The sequence below is a fragment of the Eleutherodactylus coqui genome, chromosome 6, assembly GCF_035609145.1.
Source record: "Eleutherodactylus coqui strain aEleCoq1 chromosome 6, aEleCoq1.hap1, whole genome shotgun sequence".
NCBI lineage: Eukaryota > Metazoa > Chordata > Amphibia > Anura > Eleutherodactylidae > Eleutherodactylus > Eleutherodactylus coqui.
Window position 1 is genome coordinate 203,131,686 of NC_089842.1, and position 24,622 is coordinate 203,156,307.

General features: G+C 44.3%; 1 protein-coding gene across 1 annotated transcript; it reads left to right on the forward strand.

The window, feature by feature from the left end:
• The first annotated feature begins 458 nt into the window (after nt 1-458).
• On the forward strand, nt 459-24,309 carry POLR3GL (RNA polymerase III subunit GL). The gene is made up of 8 exons (XM_066608616.1): nt 459-556; nt 6,615-6,773; nt 17,310-17,439; nt 18,621-18,689; nt 19,285-19,341; nt 19,891-19,964; nt 21,309-21,419; nt 23,464-24,309. Exons 2-8 carry the CDS (start codon nt 6,654-6,656, stop codon nt 23,548-23,550), a joined length of 648 nt encoding a protein of 215 aa, XP_066464713.1. The 5' UTR covers nt 459-556; nt 6,615-6,653; the 3' UTR covers nt 23,551-24,309.
• The last annotated feature ends 313 nt before the right edge of the window (nt 24,310-24,622 follow it).

Sequence of the window (24,622 nt, forward strand, 5' to 3'; positions counted from 1 at the left end):
ACGATCGGTATTTAAACCAGACGATTAGCGAATGAGCCAACTATGGTTTTCATGCTTGCGTGAAATGAGCGATAAGCGAACAAATTATTGTTCCATTGTTGTCCGTCTTTACACGGAATGATTATCGTTTGAATGAGCCAGCAATTTTTTTTAATGATAACTGTTGCGTGTAAAAAAGCATCTTGAAAAATAAATGTGTGTGAAAATGAAAAATGAATAAAAGAGGCAAAAAGAATTATTAGTGCACCGTCTGTGCATGGCAGCCTCGCATTTCTTCTATACACAGGAGCCTGCAAACAAGTATCAAACTGGAGGGTAGAGAAGGGGGTCCGGCGGCCACACTCTCCTCTCTAGCCCCCTTCACTGTCCCCTCCATAGCAACAGCACTTCCCACTCTATAGAACTGCGTTAGGGAGAAGCGTCTCCTCCTCCAGTCCGGTCATGTGATCTTAACACCACGTGACACATCTCCTACGTCATCAAACCTTCAAGGAGCCCCTCCATTCTACTTATAGAGTGACCGTTCTCGCTCCACGTGTGGGGATAATGCTATAAGGTAACTAGAAGGTGACACACAGTACGGGGGCCACAGGGGGCGCTGCTTATCGTGTATATGTCAGTATACAGAGGGCAGAGCTGCCTGGGTACGTGGCACATGTACCTATGGGTTCTGCTCATTATACTTAAGGGGTATAAGGAGACTACAAGTCCCAGCATGCCGTGCACTATTTGCTAGTTATGGGTACAAAGATTTCCAAACCTGTTCTATAAAGGGCCCATTCACACAGCAGTATCCTGGATCAATATTTGTGAACCCAAACCATAAATTGAAACTGCAGAGAAAATAGAAAGATTTCTACCTTTTCTGTACTTTGGACTCCTGGTTTTGGTTTACAAATACCTCCGTCTGAATGGGACCTAAATCTGCGTTCAGATGAGCCTAGTACGGACAAGTGCAGTCGCCTGAACGCTTGTCAACAGACCCGAACTCATTGTGATGTTTTCTTGACAGACTGTTTTTGTGGGGTGGTATGCCATTGCCTTCCGCAGTTTTTTTCACATGAGTGAAAACTCTGCAGATGTGAGGGAAATCGTTGAAAAGCATTAATTTCATAACTCTCACCCACTCTGGCATTGCTCGCAAAACACGTGATTTTCTCGCAAGTGTGAAGGCGTCCTAACACTCTGCGCCATACGAGGCTCATTAGAATTAGGTATTCAAGGTCATTTAAATTTTCTCCAAGTAGAGCTGTGTCCTCAGCATATCGACGATTGTTTAGGTTTCTTCCACCAGTTTTCACTCCATTAAAGTCTAGGGGATTGGAAAACGAATCGCAGTAAATACTTAGTTGCGTGCGCATTCGCTGTGTTCTTGTGCGCGTTTGCAGGAGACATTAAGTGAGCCTGATCGCCTTATTGATTTTTGTTTTGTAGGGGTGAAAAATGCAGTGAATGCATATAAATCATGCATACAAAACGCATCTGCCACAAGAAAACCTACAAAATACTCGCATACGTGTGCGGTGTAAATGGTACTGTTTTTTTACGCACCAAGATTGCATATGGCCATATGAATGTGCCTTAATGGGGATCCGTGAATGGAACAATGAAAGTCAACAGACTTTCATTGATCCATGCACATGTGCGTGTCAATACACACGAGAAGTAGATTGCAGCATGCTGTTTACAAAATCAGTAAAACACTGCAGGGAGACCCACAGCGTTTTACCGATATGGCGGTGGACATGACGCTTTATTAGGCGAAAATCTATGGGAGCCTCACTATGTCAAACTAATGGCACGCTCCACTCTTGCCACCATGAGGAGGGAGGGAAAGTTTGGAGGACAAAGGCCTCTCCCTCTGTCAGGCGATTTAAATGCCGCTGTTTCCCCGACGACAAGACAGGGTCTCATATTAATTTTTGCTCCAAAAATATTTACTTTTTTGTTATATGTATAGCTGTCTGGACACTATTTAACTTGACCTTTTTTTAATTAACTGTAACTTGGGCTTATATTTGGAGTAGGGCTTATATTTTAAGCATCCTCAAAAACCCTAAAAAAAAAATCATTCTGCATCTTCAAAAATTCTGAAAAATCATGGGGCTTATTTTCAGGGTAGGTCTTATTTTCAGGGAAACAGGTAGTTGAGCAGCTGGAATTGGCATTATCTGTGATGCCACCTCGAACATACAGGCTCGGCTCCTGAGCCTGCTCTATACTCGTACATTGGATGCCAAGTGTCAATGTACGGTGGATGTTGGGAAGGGGTTAATAGGTTAACATTAGAGGTACAGTACTTGCAAAGAACAGACACTTGAATATGGTGTGCTGCGCTGTCAGCTTGCTCACTTCATATATCTCGCGATCCACTGCCCGCTCAAGCGGGTTCACCTGCCCCCGGTCCTGGGCTTTAAACAACGAAAATTCCATGCAGGAAAAAGTGTCATCCACGCTTGCTTGCAGAGTAAAATTTGTAATTTTCCTTTATTTAGTCATATTTAAAATTGCCAGGTGTACCCATCTCTAACCAGACGCGTATCGGCTGCACAGAGCCTTCGAACCACTGACGAGGGCTCTGTGCAGCCAATACGCATCTGGTTAGAGATGTGTATACCTGGCAATTTTAAATATGACTAAATAAAGGAAAATTACAAATTTTACTCTGCAAGCAAGCGTGGATGACACTTTTTCCTGCATGGAATTGTTGTTGTACAGTACTTGCAGTGTACTATACAAACCATTGCATATTTGTCTCCTTGTGGGACAAAAAAACCCAATAAGAAGCAGTTTAATAAAAGTTTTTAAAATATGGCTAAATTCACATCTGCGCTGGGGATTCCATTCCATTATGGGAGTAGCTAACGGAATCAGTCTCACAATGAAATCAAAATGTGCCAAACAGCCCTTATTAACTATAAAGGGGTCCATTCAGCCCCCTACATTGGTCCGGCTTTTTTACTGAATGAAAAAGTCCTGCATGCACAACTGTTTTGTCTGGCATTTCATGCCTGATCAGCGCCGGAGGGTCTGAACAGATCCCCTGACACACATGTGAATAGAGCCTAAAAGGATGAAAAATTAGGAAAATAACTTTTTTCTTGTATTAGATACAAAATTCTAAACAGCAAAGAAAAGTAAACCTAATCGGTATTGTTGCATTCATATAAGTCTGAACTAATATAATGGCACGTTTTCTGATGGTGTATTCCGGAAAACCAAAAATTATACAATGTCAAAATTGTGTACTGTTTTTTTTCTGCTTTTTTTTTTTTATCACCCGCCTCCCAAAAAAAGAAAATAAAAAAGCATTCAAATAGTTGCAGGTACTCCAAAATAGTGGCAATAGACTATATCTCACCCTGCAAAATAACATGCACTCACATTGCCCCGTAGACATAAAAATGTTATGGGTCTCAAGATCTAGGCTGGACCTGGGAGAGCCTATTGATCTCGTATATCTGGACTTCTCTAAAGCATTTGACACCGTGCCGCATAATAGGTTGATATACAAAATGAGGCGCTTGGATTGGGTGAAAACGTGTGTATCTGGGTAAAGAATTGGCTCAATGATAGAAAGCAGAGGGTGGTAATAAATGGTTCATACTCTGATTGGACCACAGTCACTAGTGCAGTGCCACAGGGTTCAGTATTGGGCCCCATTCTGTTCAATATATTTATCAACGGCCTGATAGAGGGGCTGCACAGCAAAATATCAATATTTGCAGATGACCCAATTATACAATATAATAAATGTAACGGAGGACAATGTACGGCTACAAACAGACCTAGATAAACTGGGGGCTTGGGCAGAAAAATGGCAAATGAAGTTCATTGTTGATAAATGTAAGGTTATGCACATGGGCAGGAGAAACGGATGTCACCAATATACAATAAATGGGGTACTGATAGGGAAAAGTGATATGGAAAAAGACCCGGGGGTACTAGTGGATTGTAAATTTAACTGGAGCAACCAATGCCAGTGAGCTACTGCAAAAGCTAATAAGGTCTTATTAAAAGAGGTATAGGGGCGAGGGACGAGAACATTATTCTTCCATTTTATATAAGGCACTTGTCAGGCTTCATTTGGAATAATGTGTACAGTTCTGGACACCGGTGCTCAGGAACGATGTAGCAGTGCTTGAGGGGGTTTAATAAATGGAGCGAGGGGACTGGAATACCCAGAGAGGCTATCAAAATTAAGATTATTCACCCTAGAAAAAAGACGTCTATGGGGCAATCAAATATCTATGTATAAATACATTAGGAGACAATACAAGGATCTCTCCCATGATCTGTTTATACCCAGGACTGCGTCGGTAACGAGGGCATCCACTACATCTAGAAGAAAGCAGGTTTCATCACCAACACAGAAGGGAGTTCTTTACTATAAGAGCAGCGAGACTTTGGAACTCTCTGCCTGAGGACGTGGTAATAGCAAAATCCATAAAGGAGTCTAAGAGCGGACTAGATGTCTTTCTAGAGCGCTACAATATTACAGGATATAGACATTAGGTGACCAGCATATTGTTGATCTGGGTCTTGAAGTCAGGTAGGATCTATCAAAGGTTGATCCAGGGATTATTGTGGCTGCCGTTATGGAGTCGGGAAGGGTTTTGCCTTCCTCTGGATCAACAAGGAGGTTGAAACTGTCTGAACCAGATGGACACCGTGCCACATAATAGGCTAATATACAAAATGAGGCAGCTCGGACTGGGCGAAAACGTGTGTAAGTGGGTAAAAAATTGGCTCAACGATAGAAAGCAGAGGGTGGTAATAAATGGTTCGTACTCTGATTGGACCACAGTCGCTAGCGGGCTCCCACAGGGTTCAGTATTAGGCCCCACTCTGTTCAACTTATTTATTAATGACCTGATAGAGGGGCTGCACAGCAAAATATCAATATTTGCAGATGACACAAAATTATACAATATAATTAATGCAACGGAGGACAATGTGCGGCTACAAACGGACCTGGATAAGCTGGGGGCTTGGGCAGAAAAATGGCAAATGAAGTTCAATGTTGAAAAATGTAAGACTATGCACATGGGCAAGAGGAACGGATGTCACAAATATTCACTTAATGGGGTACCACTAGGGAAAAGTGATATGGAAAAGGATCTGGGGGTATTAGTGGATAATAGACTAAACTGGAGTAACCAATGCCAGTCAGCCGCTGCAAAGGCAAATAAAGTCTTGCGGTGCATCAAAAGAGGTATAGGGGCGAAGGACGAGAACATTATCCTTCCATTATATAAGGCACTTGTCAGACCTCACATGGAATACTGCGTACAATTCTGGACACCGGTGCTCAGGAAAGATGTCACAGTGCTTGAGGGGGTTCAAAGAAGAGCGACTAAACTAATACATGGAATGACGGGACTGGAATACCCAGAGAGGCTGTCCAAATTGGGACTATTTACTCTAGAAAAAAGAAGGTTAAGAGGCGACCAAATAACCATGTATAAGTACATGAGGGGACAACACATGGATCTCTCCCGTGATCTGTGTACACCCAGGACCACGACGGTAACAAGAGGACATCCGCTACGATTAGAGGAAAGTAGGTTTCATCATCAACACAGAAAGGGGTTCTTTACTGTAAGAGCAGTTAGACTGTGGAACTCTCTACCGGAGGAAGTGGTGATGGCAAAATCCATAGAGGAGTTTAAAAGGGGACTTGATGTCTTTCTGGAGAAGGATATTACAGGATATAAATTTTAGGTTAATTGTCAATCCTGGTATATAGGCAGGTAGGAACTATTAGGGGTTGATCCAGGGAACAGTCTGATTGCCATTAGGGAGTCGGGAAAGAATTTTTTCCCCAAAAGGGCTAATTGACTTCTGGCCTTGGGGTTTTTTGCCTTCCTCTGGATCAACACAGTAGGATAGACAGGCTGGACTAGATGGACAATGTCTTCATTCGGCCTTACATACTATGTTACTATGTATGACATTGTCTTCATTCAGCCTAACATACTATGTTACTATGAGATCGTGGCGGCAGCAGCAAAAAACCTTTTTTAATGTTAAGAAAAAAAATTCTAATATTATACGTCTGGCTTCACACAGAGGTATTTGCATACAGAAGATGCAGAGAATAAAATCAAATTTGATTTCAATGAATTTGTTCACATTTCTGTATTTTTCTCACGCATTTCTGTTGCGGTCAATGGAGGGGTGCACAATACACAAGGAGGTGAAACGCTGCCTAATTGCGCATGAAAAGGAAGGCTTTAAGACTAATTAGCCATTTCAATTGATGCATCTTTGTTTGCTGTGTGCAAATGAACGTGTTGGGGGCGCAAAAAGTGCAGTGAAATTTGCCAATGTATACATAAAAAGGTCTACCGTAGTGAAGAGGGGATTTAAAGTGATGCGGCATAAGAACTGTAGGCAGTGGTGGTGGAGCAGGGGCGTCATTGTGTCTGTATAAAACTAGTGGAGATCAGTGGAAATGTCACAAAACTGGTGGTGCATATCTAGAAGGAATATAGCTTCTGTGTGTAAGTGTTGTCATGTTCCCATTGCATGTACAGTATGGATGCACCTTACTGTTGTTGCATTGGCCTGATTTCTAGACGTGATGTCTGACATCTCTGTTTTTCACCTAGGTTGTAGTTTGATGTTTTTAGCCAAGTGGATGTGAGAAGATGGCAGGACGGGGGAGAGGTGCGGGCCGGGGGCAGATGACATTTAATGTTCAGGCTATTGGCATTGGAAGGGGCGACACATTGCCACCACCCACCCTGCAGCCTCCTCCTTTGTTTCCTGTAAGTACGACAGATATGTTTTTATAGTCTTTAAATTTTAGGTCTCATTTGGAACTCGGGTTAATCCACCAACAGGAGGGAATATGCGATGAAGTTATCCAATGCAGTCCTGCATGATGTGCGGAGCAACGATCAGCTGGATAGGAAGACATTCCAGCACCAAGCTTCCAGCTTCTAAAATTCTGTGCTTCGTTGGAGAGTGGCATTAAAGGGGTTTTCCACACGAAATACTATTGATGGCCTATCCTCAGGGTAGAATGTAGGTACGTGGACACCGGCGTTTCCACCATGTACACCACAAAGGCAATATTTTGACTCTACCATATAGAGTCTTTTTCAAGACTGAACATCTTGGAGATGCTGACATCCATCTTCCTACTTTCTTGCTGAGGTCTTGGATGGATTGGGGTCATTCTGCCTGAATAGACTGTTGCATGTGTAACCCCCTTAGGGACAAAGCCTGTTTGTGCCTTAATGATCAACTAATATTTTAATTTTTTTCATTGTTGCATTCTAGGAGCCATATCTTTTTTTCCATTTTCCACCGATATAACCATATGAGGGCTTGTTTGAGGGACACATTGTATTTTTTAATTGTATAATTTTTTTCAAGTACATGTAATGTATTGTGAAACTTTTATAAATTTTTTTTCTCAGGGGATTGTAAAAAAAAATTTAGCCTTTTTTTGGGATTTCATTTTCTTGGCATTCGGCATGCAGAATAAGTAATGTGATAACAATCTCTGGTTGGCATGATTCTGGCAATACCAAGTTTACGCGTTTTTTTTTTTTATGGTTTGACATTTTTATACACTAAAAACTTTTTTTTTTTTTTTAAAAAGATTTGCTGTTTTGTTGCCACAATCCAAGAGACCAATAGCATTTTTATGTTTCCATTGACATAGCTCTACAAGGACCTTTTTTATGGGATGAAATTTAGTCTTTATTTATCCCACTTTTGGGAACATGTCAGATTTTGATGACTTTTTATTAAATTCTTTTTTTTTAGAGGCAAGATTAACAATCTGCATGCAAAGTCAATACCAAATTTCTATAGTTTTTTTTAAAACTTTTTTTATGCAAAGTTTTTATTTAATCACTACATTCAAGAACCAGCTGCTTTTTACCGCGAGTACTGTGGTGTTTTGAATGCCGTGGTATAATGCTCCCATTTCAATGGAGTCTCACAGACATGCGTTTGATCACAACGCTGGATGCTACTCACCAGTGCTGTGATTTTTGAGCGCTGTCTGCTCTATTTTTCAGCGTTTAGTGCACTTCACCACCCATCACAATGATGGAGTGCGCAAAAACACCTTGTTTGATCGCAGGGAGCTGCAGCCGAAAGCAAAAGTAAAATGTGTGAGAATAGCCTTACATCTTTCTTTTTTGTCAACAGTGCGGAAAGAATTTTACTTTTTATGGTTCAATAAGTTTTTATTGGAATATGAAGGCATACAATAAATCGTACCAACATAAGGTGTACATCAGGCAATGAAACCTTTTGTAACATGAGCATATTTAAGTTGCACCCACTGACTGCTCCACTCATATGGCTCCGTGGAGACTGTGGCTTATCCGCTTTCATTCCAAACATTTTTTTAACTTTTCTTTAACAGACATAGACTTTCCCCACCTCCGGGTAGGGGTCCAGGAGGTGTGGATAAGAGAGATAGAAAGAGAGGGAGAGGGTGAAAGAGGGGTTAACCAATAGAATAGCTCAGACGAGCTGGGAGGGGGTATGGGTGGGGGGAGGAAGTGGGTACCTCAGGGAGAAGTAGTGACCTTCCTTTTGTAGGTCCAGCTATTTGTTCAGTGAGCTAAGACTTGTGTCTCACCAGGGTGGGCGTGCTTGAACACAAGCTGTTCCGCCGACCTCGGCCCCGTGGAGGGCCTGTGTTCCCTAGCCTCCATATGCGGCGTTATTGGGTAGCCATGAGGCTGCGTCAAATTTGCCTACCGGGAGATCCATTCCCCCAATCCAGATGACAGTCTGAAGTCCAGCCACATCAGGGGTGTCAGTAAGATAAGTAGAAAATCTTCATGGATACTAAAATCCCATCTTTAATTCATCTTGCATAGTAAAATACAACGTTTCGACTGGTGAAACTCCAGTCTTTATCAAGCCAATCTATCTATTTCTACTTATCTTACTGACACCTCTGATGCTGCTGGTTTACTATTTATCTGAAGCAAGTATATTGGATGTGAGGTCCACGTCCGAACGCAGCTTTGCATCTAACGCCCGGTTACAGCTCTAGTGAGTATACTTATTTCTCCTATTGTGGAAGTGCTGCAACAACCTGCTTTTTATCTTGAAGTCCAGCCACGGTCGCCATATTGCGTAAAACCTCCACCGTTACCTCCTCTGCCCTCATTTCCTCGAATCTGGCCAAGGTCTTAATAGCTTCTACCCAGTGGTTCCTTGTGGGCCCCGAAGTGGCTCGCCAGAATCTTGGGATGATCTGCCGTACGGACAGTATGAATAATCTTAGGAGCCCTTTTTTAACGTGGCTCGTGGGTTCCTGAAATATGGATAGTAGTGCCATCTCGGGTGTGAACTCAACAACCGTACCGCACAGCCTGTTGTATAGAGCCTCTACAGCTCTCCATAATGTCGCCACCGGAGGGCATTCCCACCAAATGTGTACCAAATTTCCCCTATTACTTGCGCATCTCCAGCACTAGGTGGGGGATTGAGGGAACATTTTATGCATTCTTTCAGGAGTTGTATACCACTGGGATAGGACCTTGTACTTGAGGTCATGTAGTTTTGAGTGAACTGTGACCTTGTGTGTTAAAGTGAAGGACTTTTGCCAGAGGTCAGCAGAGAAGCCTCTCCCCAGCTCGTCCTCCCAAACTCTCGTGTACCTCGGGAGTTCGTCCCCCATCTCACGATCCAGCATTAACTTGTATAGCCGGGAGATTAAGTGTCCCGGGGCCTCGGGAGACGTGCATAACTCCTCAAAGGGAGTGAGGACCTTGTGTAGACCCGACCCGGGTGCCAGGGCGTCCATTGAGCCCCTCAGCTGTAAGTAAACCATCCAGGCTCCCGGCGGAGCCCTAGTCTCCTTGAAAAACTCCGTTAAGGTTTTAATCCCTGAGAGACCTAATACGTCCCTTATTCAGGGTACCTGGATCATGGGGGTTAGTAACAAGGTTCTGTTATGCTCGAAAGCTGTGAATTGTGGGTTCACCAGAAGTGGGGTGAGGGGTCCCGGAATCGAGATCAGCCTGTCTCGTCTGGCGAAGCCCGACCATGCCTCAGACAGTAGTCTCAGCAACGGGGATACTCTAGGCAAGTCTCTAAGTAGGCCTCCTGGGATCCAGAACATCCCTTGGGTCAGGCTCGGCTCCAGATCTAACTCCATCTCAACCCAGATTTTGGACTTGCTGAGCTTAAGGAGATCAAGAACGCACCTAGTTATATTAGCCTTATAATACAGGGCGAAGTTCGGGAGGCCTAATCCTCCCCTATCTTTGGTTCTAACTAACGTGCTGTGCTTTAATCTGGGCCTGCGCCCTCGCCAAATGAATTTGGTGATTAAGGAGCGTATATGCATCAAGAATTGTCTGTGTAGGCGTATGGGGAAGGCCTGACAAAGGTATAGGAACCTTGGAAGTAAAACCATCTTAACCGTGTTAATTCTGCCACTCCAAGACAGGAATAAGGGGTTCCAATTTTTTAGGTCTTTGTCTAGACTCTCTAGAAATGGTTTGTAATTTAGGTTGAATATGTGGGAGGGGTCGGCGGGGAGCTGGACGCCTAGGTATTTTATGGCGCTATTTTGCCACCTAAATGGGAATTGTCCTTTCAGCCTTTGTTCTTCCGCCCAAGGGACCGTGACGTTCAGAATCTGTGTCTTTTGGAGATTAATTTTAAAGTTGCTGATATTACTGAATCTGTTGAATTCTTGTAACAAGACCGGGATGCCAACACTTGGGCAGGATAGGTAAATCAGGAGGTCGTCAGCGAATAAGGATAGTTTATGCTCCGCGTGTCCTGTTCTGACGCCTCTGATGGATTTGTTTCCTCTGATCGCATTAGCTAACGATTCCATTGTTAAAATGTAGAGGATGGGTGACAGTGGGCATCCCTGTCTAGTTCCGTTATGGATAGGGAAGGAGTCCGACAGTACCCCATTAACCCTCACCCTAGCTGTGGGTTTCGTGTACAAGGCCTTGATTCTCTCTCTCATACGGGGTCCTAATCCCGTGCTCCGCAGGGATGCCTCTAAAAAGCTCCATCTCACCCTGTCAAAGGCCTTTTCGGCATCGACAGCCATGAGACAGAGTGGAGTCCCCGCCTCCCGCGCCCTCGAGATCAAGGATATGGATTTGATGACATTATCTCTACCCTCCCTTCCCGGGACAAACCCCACCTGATCCCTATGGATCAGTTTCGGGATGAAGGGTTGCAGGCGGGTCGCGATTAACTTGGCGAAGAGCTTGATGTCAATATTTAAAAGTGATATGGGCCTGTAATTGCTACAGACTGCAGGGTCTTTTCCCGGTTTTGGCAGAACCACTATGTGAGCCTGCATAGCCTGAGCCAGAAAGGCGCAACCCCCATTCACCGCGTTAAACGCTCCTAGCAACCATGGAGTGATTTCATTTCTGAATATTTTGTAGAACTTGGAGGAAAACCCGTCTGGGCCCGGGCTCTTACCCGCTTTAAGTTCTTTTATTAAACCAGTAAGTTCAGGGGTCGAGAAGTCCTCATCCAAGTCCCCAAGCTCGTCTGTATCCGCTAATTTTGGGGCAAAGCTATTTAGATATTCCGGAGTGGCCTCCTCCACATTGGGTCCCTCTGTTTCTTGTTTGAGGTTGTATAGACGTTGTAGTAAGTGCGAAACACCTCCAGGATCTCGGAGGTCGCGTGACCTACGCCCCCTGGTTTCTGAATTTTGGGGATGTGGTTTATGGGGGCTCTCGGGTGTACTGTTCTCGATAGCCACCTTCCGCTTTTATCCCCGTATTCAAAGGCGCATCTGCGTAGTCTTTCTCCGGCCCCTAGGGACCTCTGATCTAGTATTTGCAGGATTTGATGGCGAATCACTGAGATTTCTGCCTTTGTTACGTCCGGGGGGTGGCCTTTATTAAGGGATTCCTTTGTGTTCAGCTCTCCCATTAACCTCTGTAGCTTGGCTGATCTAATTTTCTTAAGACGGGCCCCATGCGAAATGAATACTCCCCTTATTACGCACTTGAGCGCTTCCCATTTAACCGGGGGGTCTGTAGTGTCATTACTGTGGGTAGCCTCAAAGTCCGCTATTGTTTTTTTGATGTCTTCGACACAAAGCGGGTCATTAAGGAGGTTCTTATTGAGTCTCCATAGGTTCGAGCGTGGCCGTCTACCTAGGTCTGACACTTCCCCATATATTGGGCCGTGGTCCAACCAGAGGAAGGGTCCTATTGAACACGTCGACCTCTGGTCTAGGAGGTCATGGGAGATTAGAATGTGGTCTATGCGACTATAACTATTATGGGCTGCCGAGGGGAAGCTGTAGTCCCTGACACCCGGGTGCAAGATCTTCCACATGTCTGTTAGGTGCATTCTCTCTAACTCCCGTTTCAGTGCCCTTCGTGCTGAGTGTGAGATGGGGGACTTACCCACCGATGTATCCAGATCCGGGTCCATTACCAGGTTAAGGTCCCCTCCCAGTATCACCTTGGATCCGGCTGCGAATGCGTCCAGCTTTCTCAGGGTGGTTATCCCGAACGGAACTTGACCCTGGTTGGGGAAGTAGATGTTGGCAAATGTTAATATTACCCCCGTAACTTCCAGTTTGACAAATACGTAGCGTCCCATCAGGTCTATCTCGTGGTCTACCACAGTATGCTGCAGGGATTTATGTAGCGCTATTGAGACACCGCCTGCCTTTTTTGCAGGATGGGGGACATGGAACCATATTGGGTAGTATCTAGAAGAGAAGCGTGGGACGCTGTCCGCCTTAAAATGGGTCTCCTGCATCATGGCGACCATGATCCCCTTTCTGTGCAGATGATAAAGAATCTGGTTTCTTTTCTCTGGGGTATTGAGCCCCTTGACATTGAAAGTACACATCGATACGTTAGCCATCAGGGGGAGTGGCGATTAGGTGCTTATAGAATCCCGGCATCCACATCCCTTTGGGGTGTTGGGGGGGGGGGGGGGGGAGGGGGAGGGGGAGAGAAAAAGAAGAAACCAGTAAAACATGAGGCTTAGGGCCTCTCAAACTAAACAACAGAGTAGTATGAAATACCATTTCAATATAGCACATAGGCTATAGCCCCTATGGGGGGGGTGGTGGTGGTAACCAACAACAGAGCCGCTTTCCCTAGCGGCTTCGGCCAAATGTCATACGTTATGCAATAAGGGATTAGCATATTACCAGCGTGGCACAATGACGTTTAACGAGGAGTTCTTGCCATACTGGAACCTAGAACAAAAAGCAAACAAGAACCCGACAAACAGACAGGCAGACATTACATCACGTTGAAATTAGACTTTTAATATCAGCGTTTATCTTTGGCTCCCACTTTCTGCCAGGGGGAGTGAAGGGCGGGAGCTAATGTCCCCTCTTGGCGTGGTCAGTCTGGGAGGGCTATCATCGGGAGTCCCAGGGAGCCCAAAAAGCCAGGCAAGTCCCCCAGAGCTCTGAAGGAGACCTTTTTGTTTCCTTTTCGTGCCATCAGTTGGAACGGATACCCCCACTGATATTGGATTTCTTTCTCTCTCAGGACCAACAGCAGTGGTTTCAGCGCTTTTTTAAGCTGCAGTGTACGGCGTGATAAGTCCTGAAGGAGGAGGATGGGGGTACCCTGAAAAATCAGCTCCCCGGCCTCTCTAGCTTTGCGCATTATCATTTCCTTTTCCTGGAAAAAGTGGATCCTGCACAGCACGTCACGTGGTCTCGCCGGGTCTAAGGCTCTCGGGCCCAGCGTGCGGTGGATCCTATCTATTTCAATAAATTTGTCCGCCGGTCTCTGTAAGATGTCATTGAAAAATTTTTGGGCCCATGCCTCTAGCTGATCATTTTCCACCTTTTCGCTTAGACCTCTAATACGCAGGTTGTTCCTCCTGTATCGGTTCTCTAAATCATCCAGGTGCACAAACAACTCTTCAATCTGCGCTGCCTGCGTCTGGATAACTTTTCTATGAGATTCGGTGGTTTCTAGAATTTTGTCTTGGAGATCTTCCATCTCAGTCAGGCTTTGGCCTACGTGGACTATATTTTTTTGTAATGCTGCAATGTCTCTCTTGTGGGACGCCTCCAACTTATGTAAGGCACCATCCAAGTCACCTTTAGTGGGTAAGGATCTTAAATGGGCGCTCCAGTCCCATTCTTCTCCTGTGTCGCTACTGTCTGCAGGGCTGGGCTGGGGACTGCTTTTTTGTCTGGATGTATGTGAATTTCTGTAGGGAGAATCTGAAGGGCTGCTGGACTCACTCCTGTCCCCCCCTCCGGCTGCTCCGCGTAGCTGTGGGCTGCGGGGTATATGGGCCTGGACTGCCCTGCTTGCATTTGCTCTTGTGGTAGTCTCTTGTTATGGGGCATTGTTAGCGGTGAGTGTCTTGCAGGGTCAGAGTCTGCTGTCTCCTGCTCATCCCCCCCCCCTGCTGGGTTCTGCTCTGGGTGTCTGTGGGCTGCAGGGTGAGTGGTTACAGTCTGACCTGTATGCTGCTGCTCCTGTGGCTGTCTGCTGTTCTCCTTCTGCTGCTTTGTGTGGGGCATCTGTGGTGGAGAGAGCTGTGCTGTTTCTGCTCCCGCTGCCTCCCGCTCGGCTCCCTCCGTCTCGGGGTTTTTCTCCCTGTGTGCCCCTGCTTGAGCCCTTCCTTCAGCAGCCGCGCCGCCGTTTCGCGCTCTCTCCCCTCCCGCCGGCGCCATCTTGGATTCAGCGCCGCGGTCCGGAGCCTCTCTTTGCGGCCGTAGAAAATGCTCCAGCCCTCCTCTGTCTCGTCCCAGCGGGTGCCCCGGGGTGCTCTGGGCTCTTCTGCGACCCATCCTGCCTGTTAATGCCTGTTTCTGGTGCCGGTAAGACGCTTTTTCAGGCCGTTGCCGCGGGAGCTCACTCAGAGCACAGCTTCCTCTGCCATAGGCTAGCTCCGCCCCCAATTCGAATTTTACTTTTTATTGGTACCATTGGTTGATCCATATGACTTTTTGGCCACATTTTATTCTGTTTTTTGTAAGGCGAGATTGCAAAAATAGCTAATTTTGCCTATGTTTTTTTTTTGTATTTCTTTTTTCCGCTGCATCTGCGATGCGGATTAAACAGTGTACAAATTTTTTTTTCTGTATTCTTCTGCTGCTGCATTTCTGTAGGTAAGCCGCCATGATCATGGACCCCATTGACATATAATGAATTCCATGGGAGTGTTTGTCATTTTGCAAGAGACAGTAGCATTGCATTTGTTATTGTTAGTGTTATTTTTTCTGCCGTACATCATTAAAGCAGGTTTCACACAGATGATCGTGATTTAGCCGCGAGACAATTGTGGCAAAATCATGTCTTTGCTCTTGCGATTTTTGAGCATCAGCGCCGCTTTTTTTTTGCGCTTGCGATTTTCTCGTGTGTTTTTTTTTTTTAATCTTTTGTAAGCGCGCAAGTCAAAAATCGCAAGTTTGTGCATTGCGATGTGATAAAAAGGAGTCTCCATCAAGATAAACATAGTTGATTAAAAAATCGTAGAAAGATAGGACATGCCGCAATTTTTTTTATCTCTTGCAACATTGCATGAGTGAAAACATCGCAAGTGTGAAGGAAACCATTGAAAAGAATGGGTTTCTTATTTGTGCGTTTTCACGCGCTCTCGTTTCACAAAAAATCGTGGTTTTTTTTTTGTTTTTTTGTTTTTTTTCCCCCTTTTGCCTGGTTGAAACTACCCTAAGGCTTCTTTTTGCTTGTTGGCTTTTAGTTAGGCAGATGCGCATACTCTGCAGTGCACCACCACTTAATATGATTTTTTTCCTCCTCTGCCGTGTGGATGGAGCTTTATATTGACTTCACAATTTTGGGTAAATCTAGAATCCTTCATAGCTACATTTACTATGGGCCTTTTATACAAAGGGTTTTCAAACCTGTTGTGTAAATAAAGGAATTTCCGCAGCGAAAAATATCAACAGCCAATCTGCAGTGGAGTTTGTCACGGATTTTGGTGCAGATTCTCTGCGGATTTCACCCCTTCAGTTGAATTTAAATTGAACAGCCGATGATCGCTGCGTCTAAACGCTCCCTGTTAATTGTTTTACATTGAATTTGAACCACCGAGCGAGAAGTGAGCAATACCCAGCAATGATCTACCTGTCTAAACGGTGACATCACGCGCTCGTGCAGAATGTTGAGCCAATAGTCGTCCCGTGTAAATGGCGCATTCTTGTGTAACATCAATTCTTCTCCATTCCTACAGTCTCTACTGGCTGTCAGTGAATATCAACATTCTTGTTGAGATTCGGAAGTTCAAAACCTTTTGTAGGCCGAATACTAACATATTATATAAATTATTTTCTGGAGACCAAAGAAAAAAGGCCGGTACTACTTCATAAGGAAAGTACCGTTACACAAAAAGACTAACAAACGAGATGTGCCGTGACCATCAATGTTATGAGTAACAATCTTTTTGTACATATACACACAGGTTAGAAGTATTTAAAAGGCCAATAGAAGAGGCTAATGCTAATAAATCAGGGTAGTCAGCAATGAGTAAACCTAATATTAACCCTTTCCAATCCAATTTGTTTCCTGGTTTTCCTAGGGGAGCTTACTCTTTCTCTGCTGTTATACAATGGCGCTATCTGCTGGCTAAAGCCAGTACTGCATGAGGTGACATGTTGGATTGGCTCTGACACCAGAGAGGCTGGCAATATACAGTAAGAGAACCCTGACAGATGTCTTCCAACATCGGAGCTGTACAGCCTTAAATCATAATGTCTTTTGGATTGGAAAGGGTTAAAGAAATTTCCAGGCAGCAGCCACCGAAATACAGCTGGGTCGGAGAGGAAGCCACTGCTCCGACCCCTATGCAGTGGCCTGCACTTGTAATTGCAGGTACAGCTCTCGCTGAAACCAATGGCACCCCAGCCTGCAATTGCAAGTGCAGTTTTTATTGGTTTCAACAAAATCTCTGCCTGCAATTACAAGAAGCGGCCACTACATAAGGGTCGGAGCAGCGGCTTTCTCTCTGACCCAGCTGTATCCCGGTGGGCGCTGCCTGGAAAACCCCTTTAAATTATGATAAATGTTAATAGGTGGTAGCAACCCTCGTACTGACCAAGATGGGAATATAGTTCTGTACCAGGTGGTTGAGATTACAAAAACAGCCAAGCGTGGCTAGGATACTCTGTTTCTGTAACTTGGAGACCTACCTGATTTTTATGTCCTGTCCTGTGGATATGGCATAAAAGTTTGAAATGAGAATAATCCTTTTTTTTTTTTTAAGAGGGTTGTCAGTTTTGATAGTTCATCTCAGTTTGTGGATCATTAGAAGTCCTTCTACTTGAAGCATCCAAAGTCAGATGATCATCCTCTCTTACTTACATCCTCCTGTACCAGGCCTTAGACTTCAAGCCGGTGCCCCTACAGACGGGTGAGGAAGTAGAATATATGCTGGCCTTAAAACAGGAACTGAGAGGAGCCATGAAGAGCCTCCCTTATTACATCAAACCCGCAGCACCCAAAAAAGGTACCTTTTTGCTTCATGATTGAATTCCTAACCTTTTTGAGATCTCTGCTTGCTGTCACTAAATGAGAACACACACCCTCTTTTAGTGATGCTTATGCTCAGTTCGTTACAAGACATCATCCGCATCTGTTTTCAGTTTCTCACTCTTAAACAAAACAGATGCTTCCGTTCATTGACATCAAGAATTAATATTTAAAATGGTGTGAAATTTTCCAATATGCAGTGATTATTAATTCATTTGTCAATAAAACAAAAAAAAACCAAAACGCTAATTTATGAAATGTGGTGCAGAAGTAAAAATTGAACAGTTGTCCATAACAACCAGATTGATTCTTTCGTTCGCAAAAAGGTCTCTGAGAAATAAAAACTGAGATCTGATTGGTTACTGTGGGCAACTACATCGCTTTTTTAGCGCTAAATATACAGTACAAAGTGGAGCAGTTGTCCTTGACAACCAATCGGGTTTCTGCCCTCATACTTACTATTGAGACCTTTTCTATGTTCTCAGGTTCCTCTGACACAACTTGTCAGATTATCAATTTTTATTCCGGGCTATTGAACAGTTATAAAAAAGTGACTTCAATAAGAAAGTCCTCCAGAATGCCAACATAAAATACTGCTAATTTTGTAGCTCCGTGATGGACCATCAGGTTTTAAACCACTGGATGCCAGTGTATATATCACCCACTAAGCAAGGGGTTAAAGGGGTTGTAGCAGAATTTGAAGCTATGCCTTATCTAGAGGACCTCAGCAATCTCAAGAATGGGGATCCCGTGTTCCCTGTCGCCCTCACTGTGGGGTTACTGCACCCCCTGCAGTGCGGATGAGGCTACATGGAGTGCTGGTTGCACAAGTGCACTAGCACTCCATTCACTTTCATTGGGACTGCCAAGGTACCTGAGCGGCACTCACTCGGATATTTCCTTGAGCATATGCTTGGTCCTTGCTGGGGGAGAAGCGACCCCCACAGTGACAGGGGAGTGGGATACGGGAATCAACGGGGGTCTCAGCTTGTTACATTGTTATATAGTGGGGTGAGGACAACCCGGAGGTCATAGATCCGTCACTTCTAAATGGTCGACGGCTACTTCTCTCACTGCCTACGTTTCTCTATTGATTTGGCCTGTCGGCGATGCACGCAGCGCTACCTCTGGTTTCACAGTCTTTTTTCTCCTACTCAGATGTGGAGCGGTACTCCGATAAATATCAGATGTCTGGACCTGTGGACAACGCCATTGACTGGCACCCTGGTAAGATCTTCAGGCCCTATTGTGTTCAATACTGGAAGGTACGAAGGCTCATCGATCTATTCTAGTAATACCGCCAGACAACCAAAAAGTAGTAACTGCGGAGCGGGGCTATAATTGTGGTGATAGAGAAGATTGGGCTGTAATATACCCGACACGGGAGCCACTGTACGGCGCATTGCTCAGGATGGGACTAGTGATTGTTTGTTTATTTTAAGGGGTTTTCACGTGAATCATTTCCATGGCTTGTTAATTTATCACCCATAAATGTCAGATGAGTGGGACCTCAGCCCGTACGGAAAATGACGGTGAATTTGCTCTCAATTATAGTCTATTGGAGATATGAAGCTGAGAACAGTCACCTGAGGTGTCCTATGATTAGAGCGATCTGGAGGGCCCCCATAAGTAGAGCGATCTGGATGGGCCCCCGTGAATCGGTTCGTATATAGTGTTCTGGTGGGTATTGTAATGTGGAGTGCTCTTAGGAATAGAAGTGGGTGGAGGGGCCCTATATTTCCTTCTATAGTGCACACAGGAATGTTTATATGATGTGTTGATGCAGATCCCGGCCGTCATGTTATGTAAATCTCTTTTCTAGATTGGACTCTTTTGCCACGGGAGCTGAAGATCAAAGTGAGGAAGATACAGAAAGAGAGTAAGAGTCTTTTCTACTCTATCCAAGTTGCTCCAGATGACCGGTACAGATTGGTGCTCATTTCCAGGCCATCATAAAGGCTGATTCAGACTCTATGGAGGGGACACTATTGTTCACAAGACCATTCATCCGCCATTGTCTGTAGCATATCATTCTTTCACATGAGATGTGCTGCTGACAATGATAATTTTTTAATGCTGCGTGATCACCCAAAGAATGAGTGTCCTCAGCAAGTAGCAGCCATAGGGGAAGATGCAGGGAGCGGATATTAAAAACACACAGGGGACTTGGCTCAACCAAGTGGATCTCCCTGCACCTTCCTCAGTTATAACAGCTGATCCTATAATTGACTTGAAATTGCTGATAACAGAGGATAATAACAGCCAAAGAGTGACTGTAGTGAATAATAACATTTGAGTCTGCCACTCCTTAGTGGTATATTGTGTTAAACCATTGCAGCATTACATTTACAGGTTCATATTTTCATTTTTCCCTCCCTCTCCATTGGTATATTACTCACAAATTTCTTTTCTTTTGCTCTTTCTGCAGAGTCCACTATCATTCTTCCAAAACACAAGCAGAGGGTCCCGCTGGATAAGGAAGAAATTATTAAGAAATTGGAGGTAGGCTGACATGTTATCGTGTAAAGCTTCTTAAAGTAAACTCGGCACATGTAGCAAGGCTAAATAGGCTGCAGGTAAAAGCACAATAGACTGCAATGCTAAAGTATTGAAGTATATGGTATGAGCGATCAGAGGATCACAAGCACATGTCTACTATGGGGGCTAAAAAGAAAAGTAAAAAATACATTTTTGGTATAAAATAAACATTAGAAAAAAATTTAAATACTATATGTTAAGAACTCCCATTTTCCCAGCCGGTAAAAAGCGATGTGTTTCCACTGCTCAGTGATACAATTTCTACACTCTTTTGCCCACTGGAATCTTGTCTTTCTGTTTCTCTAAGACAGCAATGGCGCTGTTCATTTGCTGTTATAGCCTTAAAGGGGTTGTCCCGCGCCGAAACGGGTTTGTTTTTTTTCAATAGCCCCCCCGTTCGGCGCGAGACAAACCCGATGCAGGGATTAAAAAAAACAAAACAGATAGTACTTACCCGAATCCCCGCGGTCCGGCGTCTTCATACTTACCTTGTGAAGATGGCCGCCGGGATCTTCACCCTCGGTGGACCGCAGGGCTTCTGTGCGGTCCATTGCCGATTCCAGCCTCCTGATTGGCTGGAATCGGCACACGTGACGGGGCGGAGCTACGAGGAGCCGCTCTCCGGCACGAGCGGCCCCATTCAGCAAAGGAGAAAACCGGACTGCGCAAGCGCGTCTAATCGGGCGATTAGACGGCACCATGGAGACGGGGACGCTAGCAACGGAACAGGTAAGTGAATAACTTCTGTATGGCTCATAATTAATGCACAATGTATATTACAAAGTGCATTAATATGGCCATACAGAAGTGCTTAACCCCACTTTGTTTCGAGGGACAACCCCTTTAAGTCTGCTAAGGAATGTCAAGATGTGCATTCATATGTTAGTTGGAGCACCAGCATTGTATTTGGCTGAAAACCTATCATTGATAGGTTGCTTGTGTCCAACAGAATCCAGTTTCACTGTATGCTTTCCCTTCATCACACCTTTCTCAGTACAATGTATGATATCCTGGCTTCGGCTAGTCTAGCACCAATGAATAGGACTTATTGCAAGTTGCTCAGATTGCTGGATTTTCCCATTCAAATGTGAATTTACACTGACACTGATCCACAGAAAACTTGTCACATGATTTTTGCTGTACTCCGGGGTCAGAGGGATAATTTCCATACAGTGTAGTTGCAATCGCCAAAGAGTCGGGGGCTCTAATGAAGGGGCCGTTCTGTGTATATTTAGAGGAAACATTGTAAATGTACCAATTGAGAGTTGAAATTAAAGTTCAGTGATTGATATGCTGTGTGTCTTACAGAACCTTGAGAAGAAAGAAGAGGAGGTGAGCTCCGAGGAGGAGGAAGAGAAGAAGGATGAGGAGGAAGAGAAGGAAGAAGAAGAAGAGTATGATGAAGAGGAGCATGAGGAGGTAAGACTCTGATGTTTGGTGGATCTTATGTAAATTTGAATTTACCATATAAGCCGAGTTTTTCCACCAAAAAATGTGCTGAAAAAGCCCCCCTCCAGTGAGGTGTTTAAAAAAAAAACAAACAAAAAAAAAACACGATACTCACCTCTCAGCCGGCGTCACTCTCCCCAGCACGATGCTGTCCCTGGCCGTGCGGTAAGCTTACTTCATTCTTCTCCCCGCTGTCATCTCCCCAGCTCGTTCAATTTCCCCGCCGTCAGTGCTGTGATTGGATCGAGCGCCGGCTGTGATTGTCCAGCGCTCGATCCAGTCACAGCGCTGGCTACTTCTCCTGCCGCACAGCCGCGGAGTAGTGGGAGATCTTCCCCTCCTTCTGCTGCCAGGAGTTCCCATCCCCGGTGAGCACTGCTGCCGGTCCTCCCCTCCTCCCCGCTGGACAGTCTGCCGGGCCCGAGAAGATAATGGTGAGTGGCTCTGCAGCCCTGGAGCTCCTACTGCGCCTGAAGGAGGGAAGATTCATCCTGCTGTATGTAAGTAGTCTGTCCATATAGAGGGAACATAGCTGTATATATGTCTGTATACTATGTATATATGTATTAATGCCTGTTTATATGTTTGTATATATGTCTGTATACTACACTGTACAGTCTGTGTGCATATGGTATGTATGTGTGTGTATATATGTGTATGTAGTTGCCCACAGTAACCAATCAGATCTCAGTTTTTATTTCTCAGAGAACTTTTTGCGAACGAAAGACTCAATCTGGTTGTTACGGTCAACTGTTCAATTTTTACTTCTGCACCACATTTCATAAATGAGCGTTTTGTTTTTTTTGTTTGTTTTTTTTTATTTACAAATGAATTAATCACTGCATACTGGAAGATTTCACACCATTTTAAATATTAATTCTTGATGTCAATGAATGGAAGCATCCGTTTTGTTTAAGAGTGAGAAACTGAAAACAGATGCGGATGATGTCTTGTAACGAACTGAGCATAAGCATCACTAAAACAGGGTGTGTGCTCTGAAAGCCTGCAAACATAACTTTTGTGATTAGTTAACAAAGGTATTGGTTCGGTAATATTTTACGCCTTTTTATATATACAAGACTCTAACATCACAATGGAAACATTCAAGGCCAAAAACTTGAGTTAACCTAGTCTTGTTCACAAAGTATCAGGGATTGAATACAGACGGGAGTTATATAAAGTAGACAATGAGGGTCTTGCACCGATGCTTTTACGCCAGTTTCCGGCATAAAAAAGCACAAATTTTATGCAAAAATATGCTATTTTTGAAAAGTAGGCGGAACTTGTCAGGAGGGGGCGGGGGTCCTCCGCACCTGTGTTTGTTTACAGGCTGCAGTCACGCAGGGTTTACAGGATGCTGTATTATTGGCTACTGCATCTGTGATGTCCCGTAAACAGGCTGGGGTGGCCTGTAAATGTGACATCGCAGGGGAAACTTGGAGCAGCGCTGCAGGAGTCAGGAGAGGTGAGTATATTCCTGTGAATTATTTTACTGCATGGGAAAGACGTTTTAGTTAAAACCCACAACCCCTTTTTGGGAGTGTTCAAAAGTAGCTGATTTGCTGCAGATTTTGGTGCAGATCTGCAGTAGTTTTTACCATTTGAATTCAGTTGAAAGGGTGAAATCTGCTGCAGACCTGCACCAAAATCCACACCAAATTAGCTGTGTGTGAATACACTTTAAAAGTGTGTTCTTAAACTGCAGATTTGTTGCAGAATTACGACTGCAGAAGGCGTGCCAACAGTCCTCAACAAAGTGTAGTACAGTGTAAGTGAATGGGGTTTTAACAAACCGATTCTAGTCGCGCTACAGATTTCCAAATTCGCAGCATGCTGTGTTGCAGAAACATGGTGCGAATTTTTCTCATTGTGATACTAGTGAAATCCACGACCGTCATGTGTGGATATCGCTGTGGATTTACTTGCATAACATTTCTGTAATGTCTTGCACATACCCTAATGTGTCCGTCCCGTGCAGCATTCCTGCTCCCACCTTTTACTGTTCTCGTTGCAGGAGACGGATTACATCATGTCCTATTTTGACAACGGTGAAGATTTTGGAGGTGACAGTGATGACAACATGGATGAAGCAACGTACTGAAGCCCCTCTTCTATAATGCACCATTGGGACAATTTTAAGGGGTATTTTTTACTTACAGAATTTTACATTTTGTACAGGACTTTTAGCTTTTTCATGTTTTAGAACCCTTTTTCCGTGTTTTTCTCACCCAGCATGGGCGAAATAATTTTTATTTATGGACTGTAAAATTTTATTATTCTCTTAACTATTTGATTGTCTCCAAAGCCAGGGACCACCAGCAGACCCGCACATGGGTTGCTATCCAGCTTTCCTAGAGGCCTGAACTGTTAATCTACTAAGTTATGCAGTAATGCATCTTGCGAGTTACTAGGCAGATTTCATGTTTAGGACTCTGGGAAACTTGTCACCCTGTTTTCCCAGAAATACAAGTAACTAAGAAAGTATCACATCATCTATGACCCTTCAGGATTTAGATGATAACTCCACCTTTTTAAATGTGCTGCCTGAGATTAGAAAAATTGCAGCCCCCCTCCCTCCCCCAAACTCAAAAAAACCAAAAAAAATGTTGGGCATGGGCTGTCTGGTACTGTAGCTAATCTCCATCCAGATACAGCCCATGGACAGGAGCTGTGCTGTTTCCAGGAAAAAAAGCTCAGTTTTTCTAATCTCATTTATCAATTTTAATTTGATGTAAGTCATAAATGAAGATTTTCACCCAAGTAAAAAAAAAAAAGTAGCTGCTCTGCGCTAATTCGGTAAAAGTGAAAATTGTGCAGCTTTTATTCCATTGCTATTAAAAATAACAGATTGGTAGCTTTTGTATTTCCTATGCTTGAAACCTTTTGTTTATCTTATCTTGTCCAACACCCTACTCAATTATACAAACTACACAAGGTGTAGAGAAGAGACAGAGCCTTGGAAATTAATTATAGAGGGGAGTCATTCATAAATACTATCACAGGGGAAAGGACGTGGCTTGAGCATGGCGCCATGAGGAAGCTCTTCTCCTCAACCGGGCACTGCTGCTTCTCAGCTCAGACAGCCGCCAGTAATCCCTAATGCTCATCCGCAGCACAAGAAAGATGGGGAAGAAGAACAGACGCAAGGAACCTGCCTCTGCTACAACAGGAAG

Bases quoted from the DNA above. Each gene is read 5' to 3' on its own strand.
- POLR3GL (XM_066608616.1), top strand. From the start codon at position 6,654: ATGGCAGGACGGGGGAGAGGTGCGGGCCGGGGGCAGATGACATTTAAT. The intron at 17,440-18,620 runs GTACCTTTTTGC...TCTCCTACTCAG, and splicing joins ACCCGCAGCACCCAAAAAAG to ATGTGGAGCGGTACTCCGAT. The intron at 19,965-21,308 runs GTAGGCTGACAT...TGTGTCTTACAG, and splicing joins AAATTATTAAGAAATTGGAG to AACCTTGAGAAGAAAGAAGA.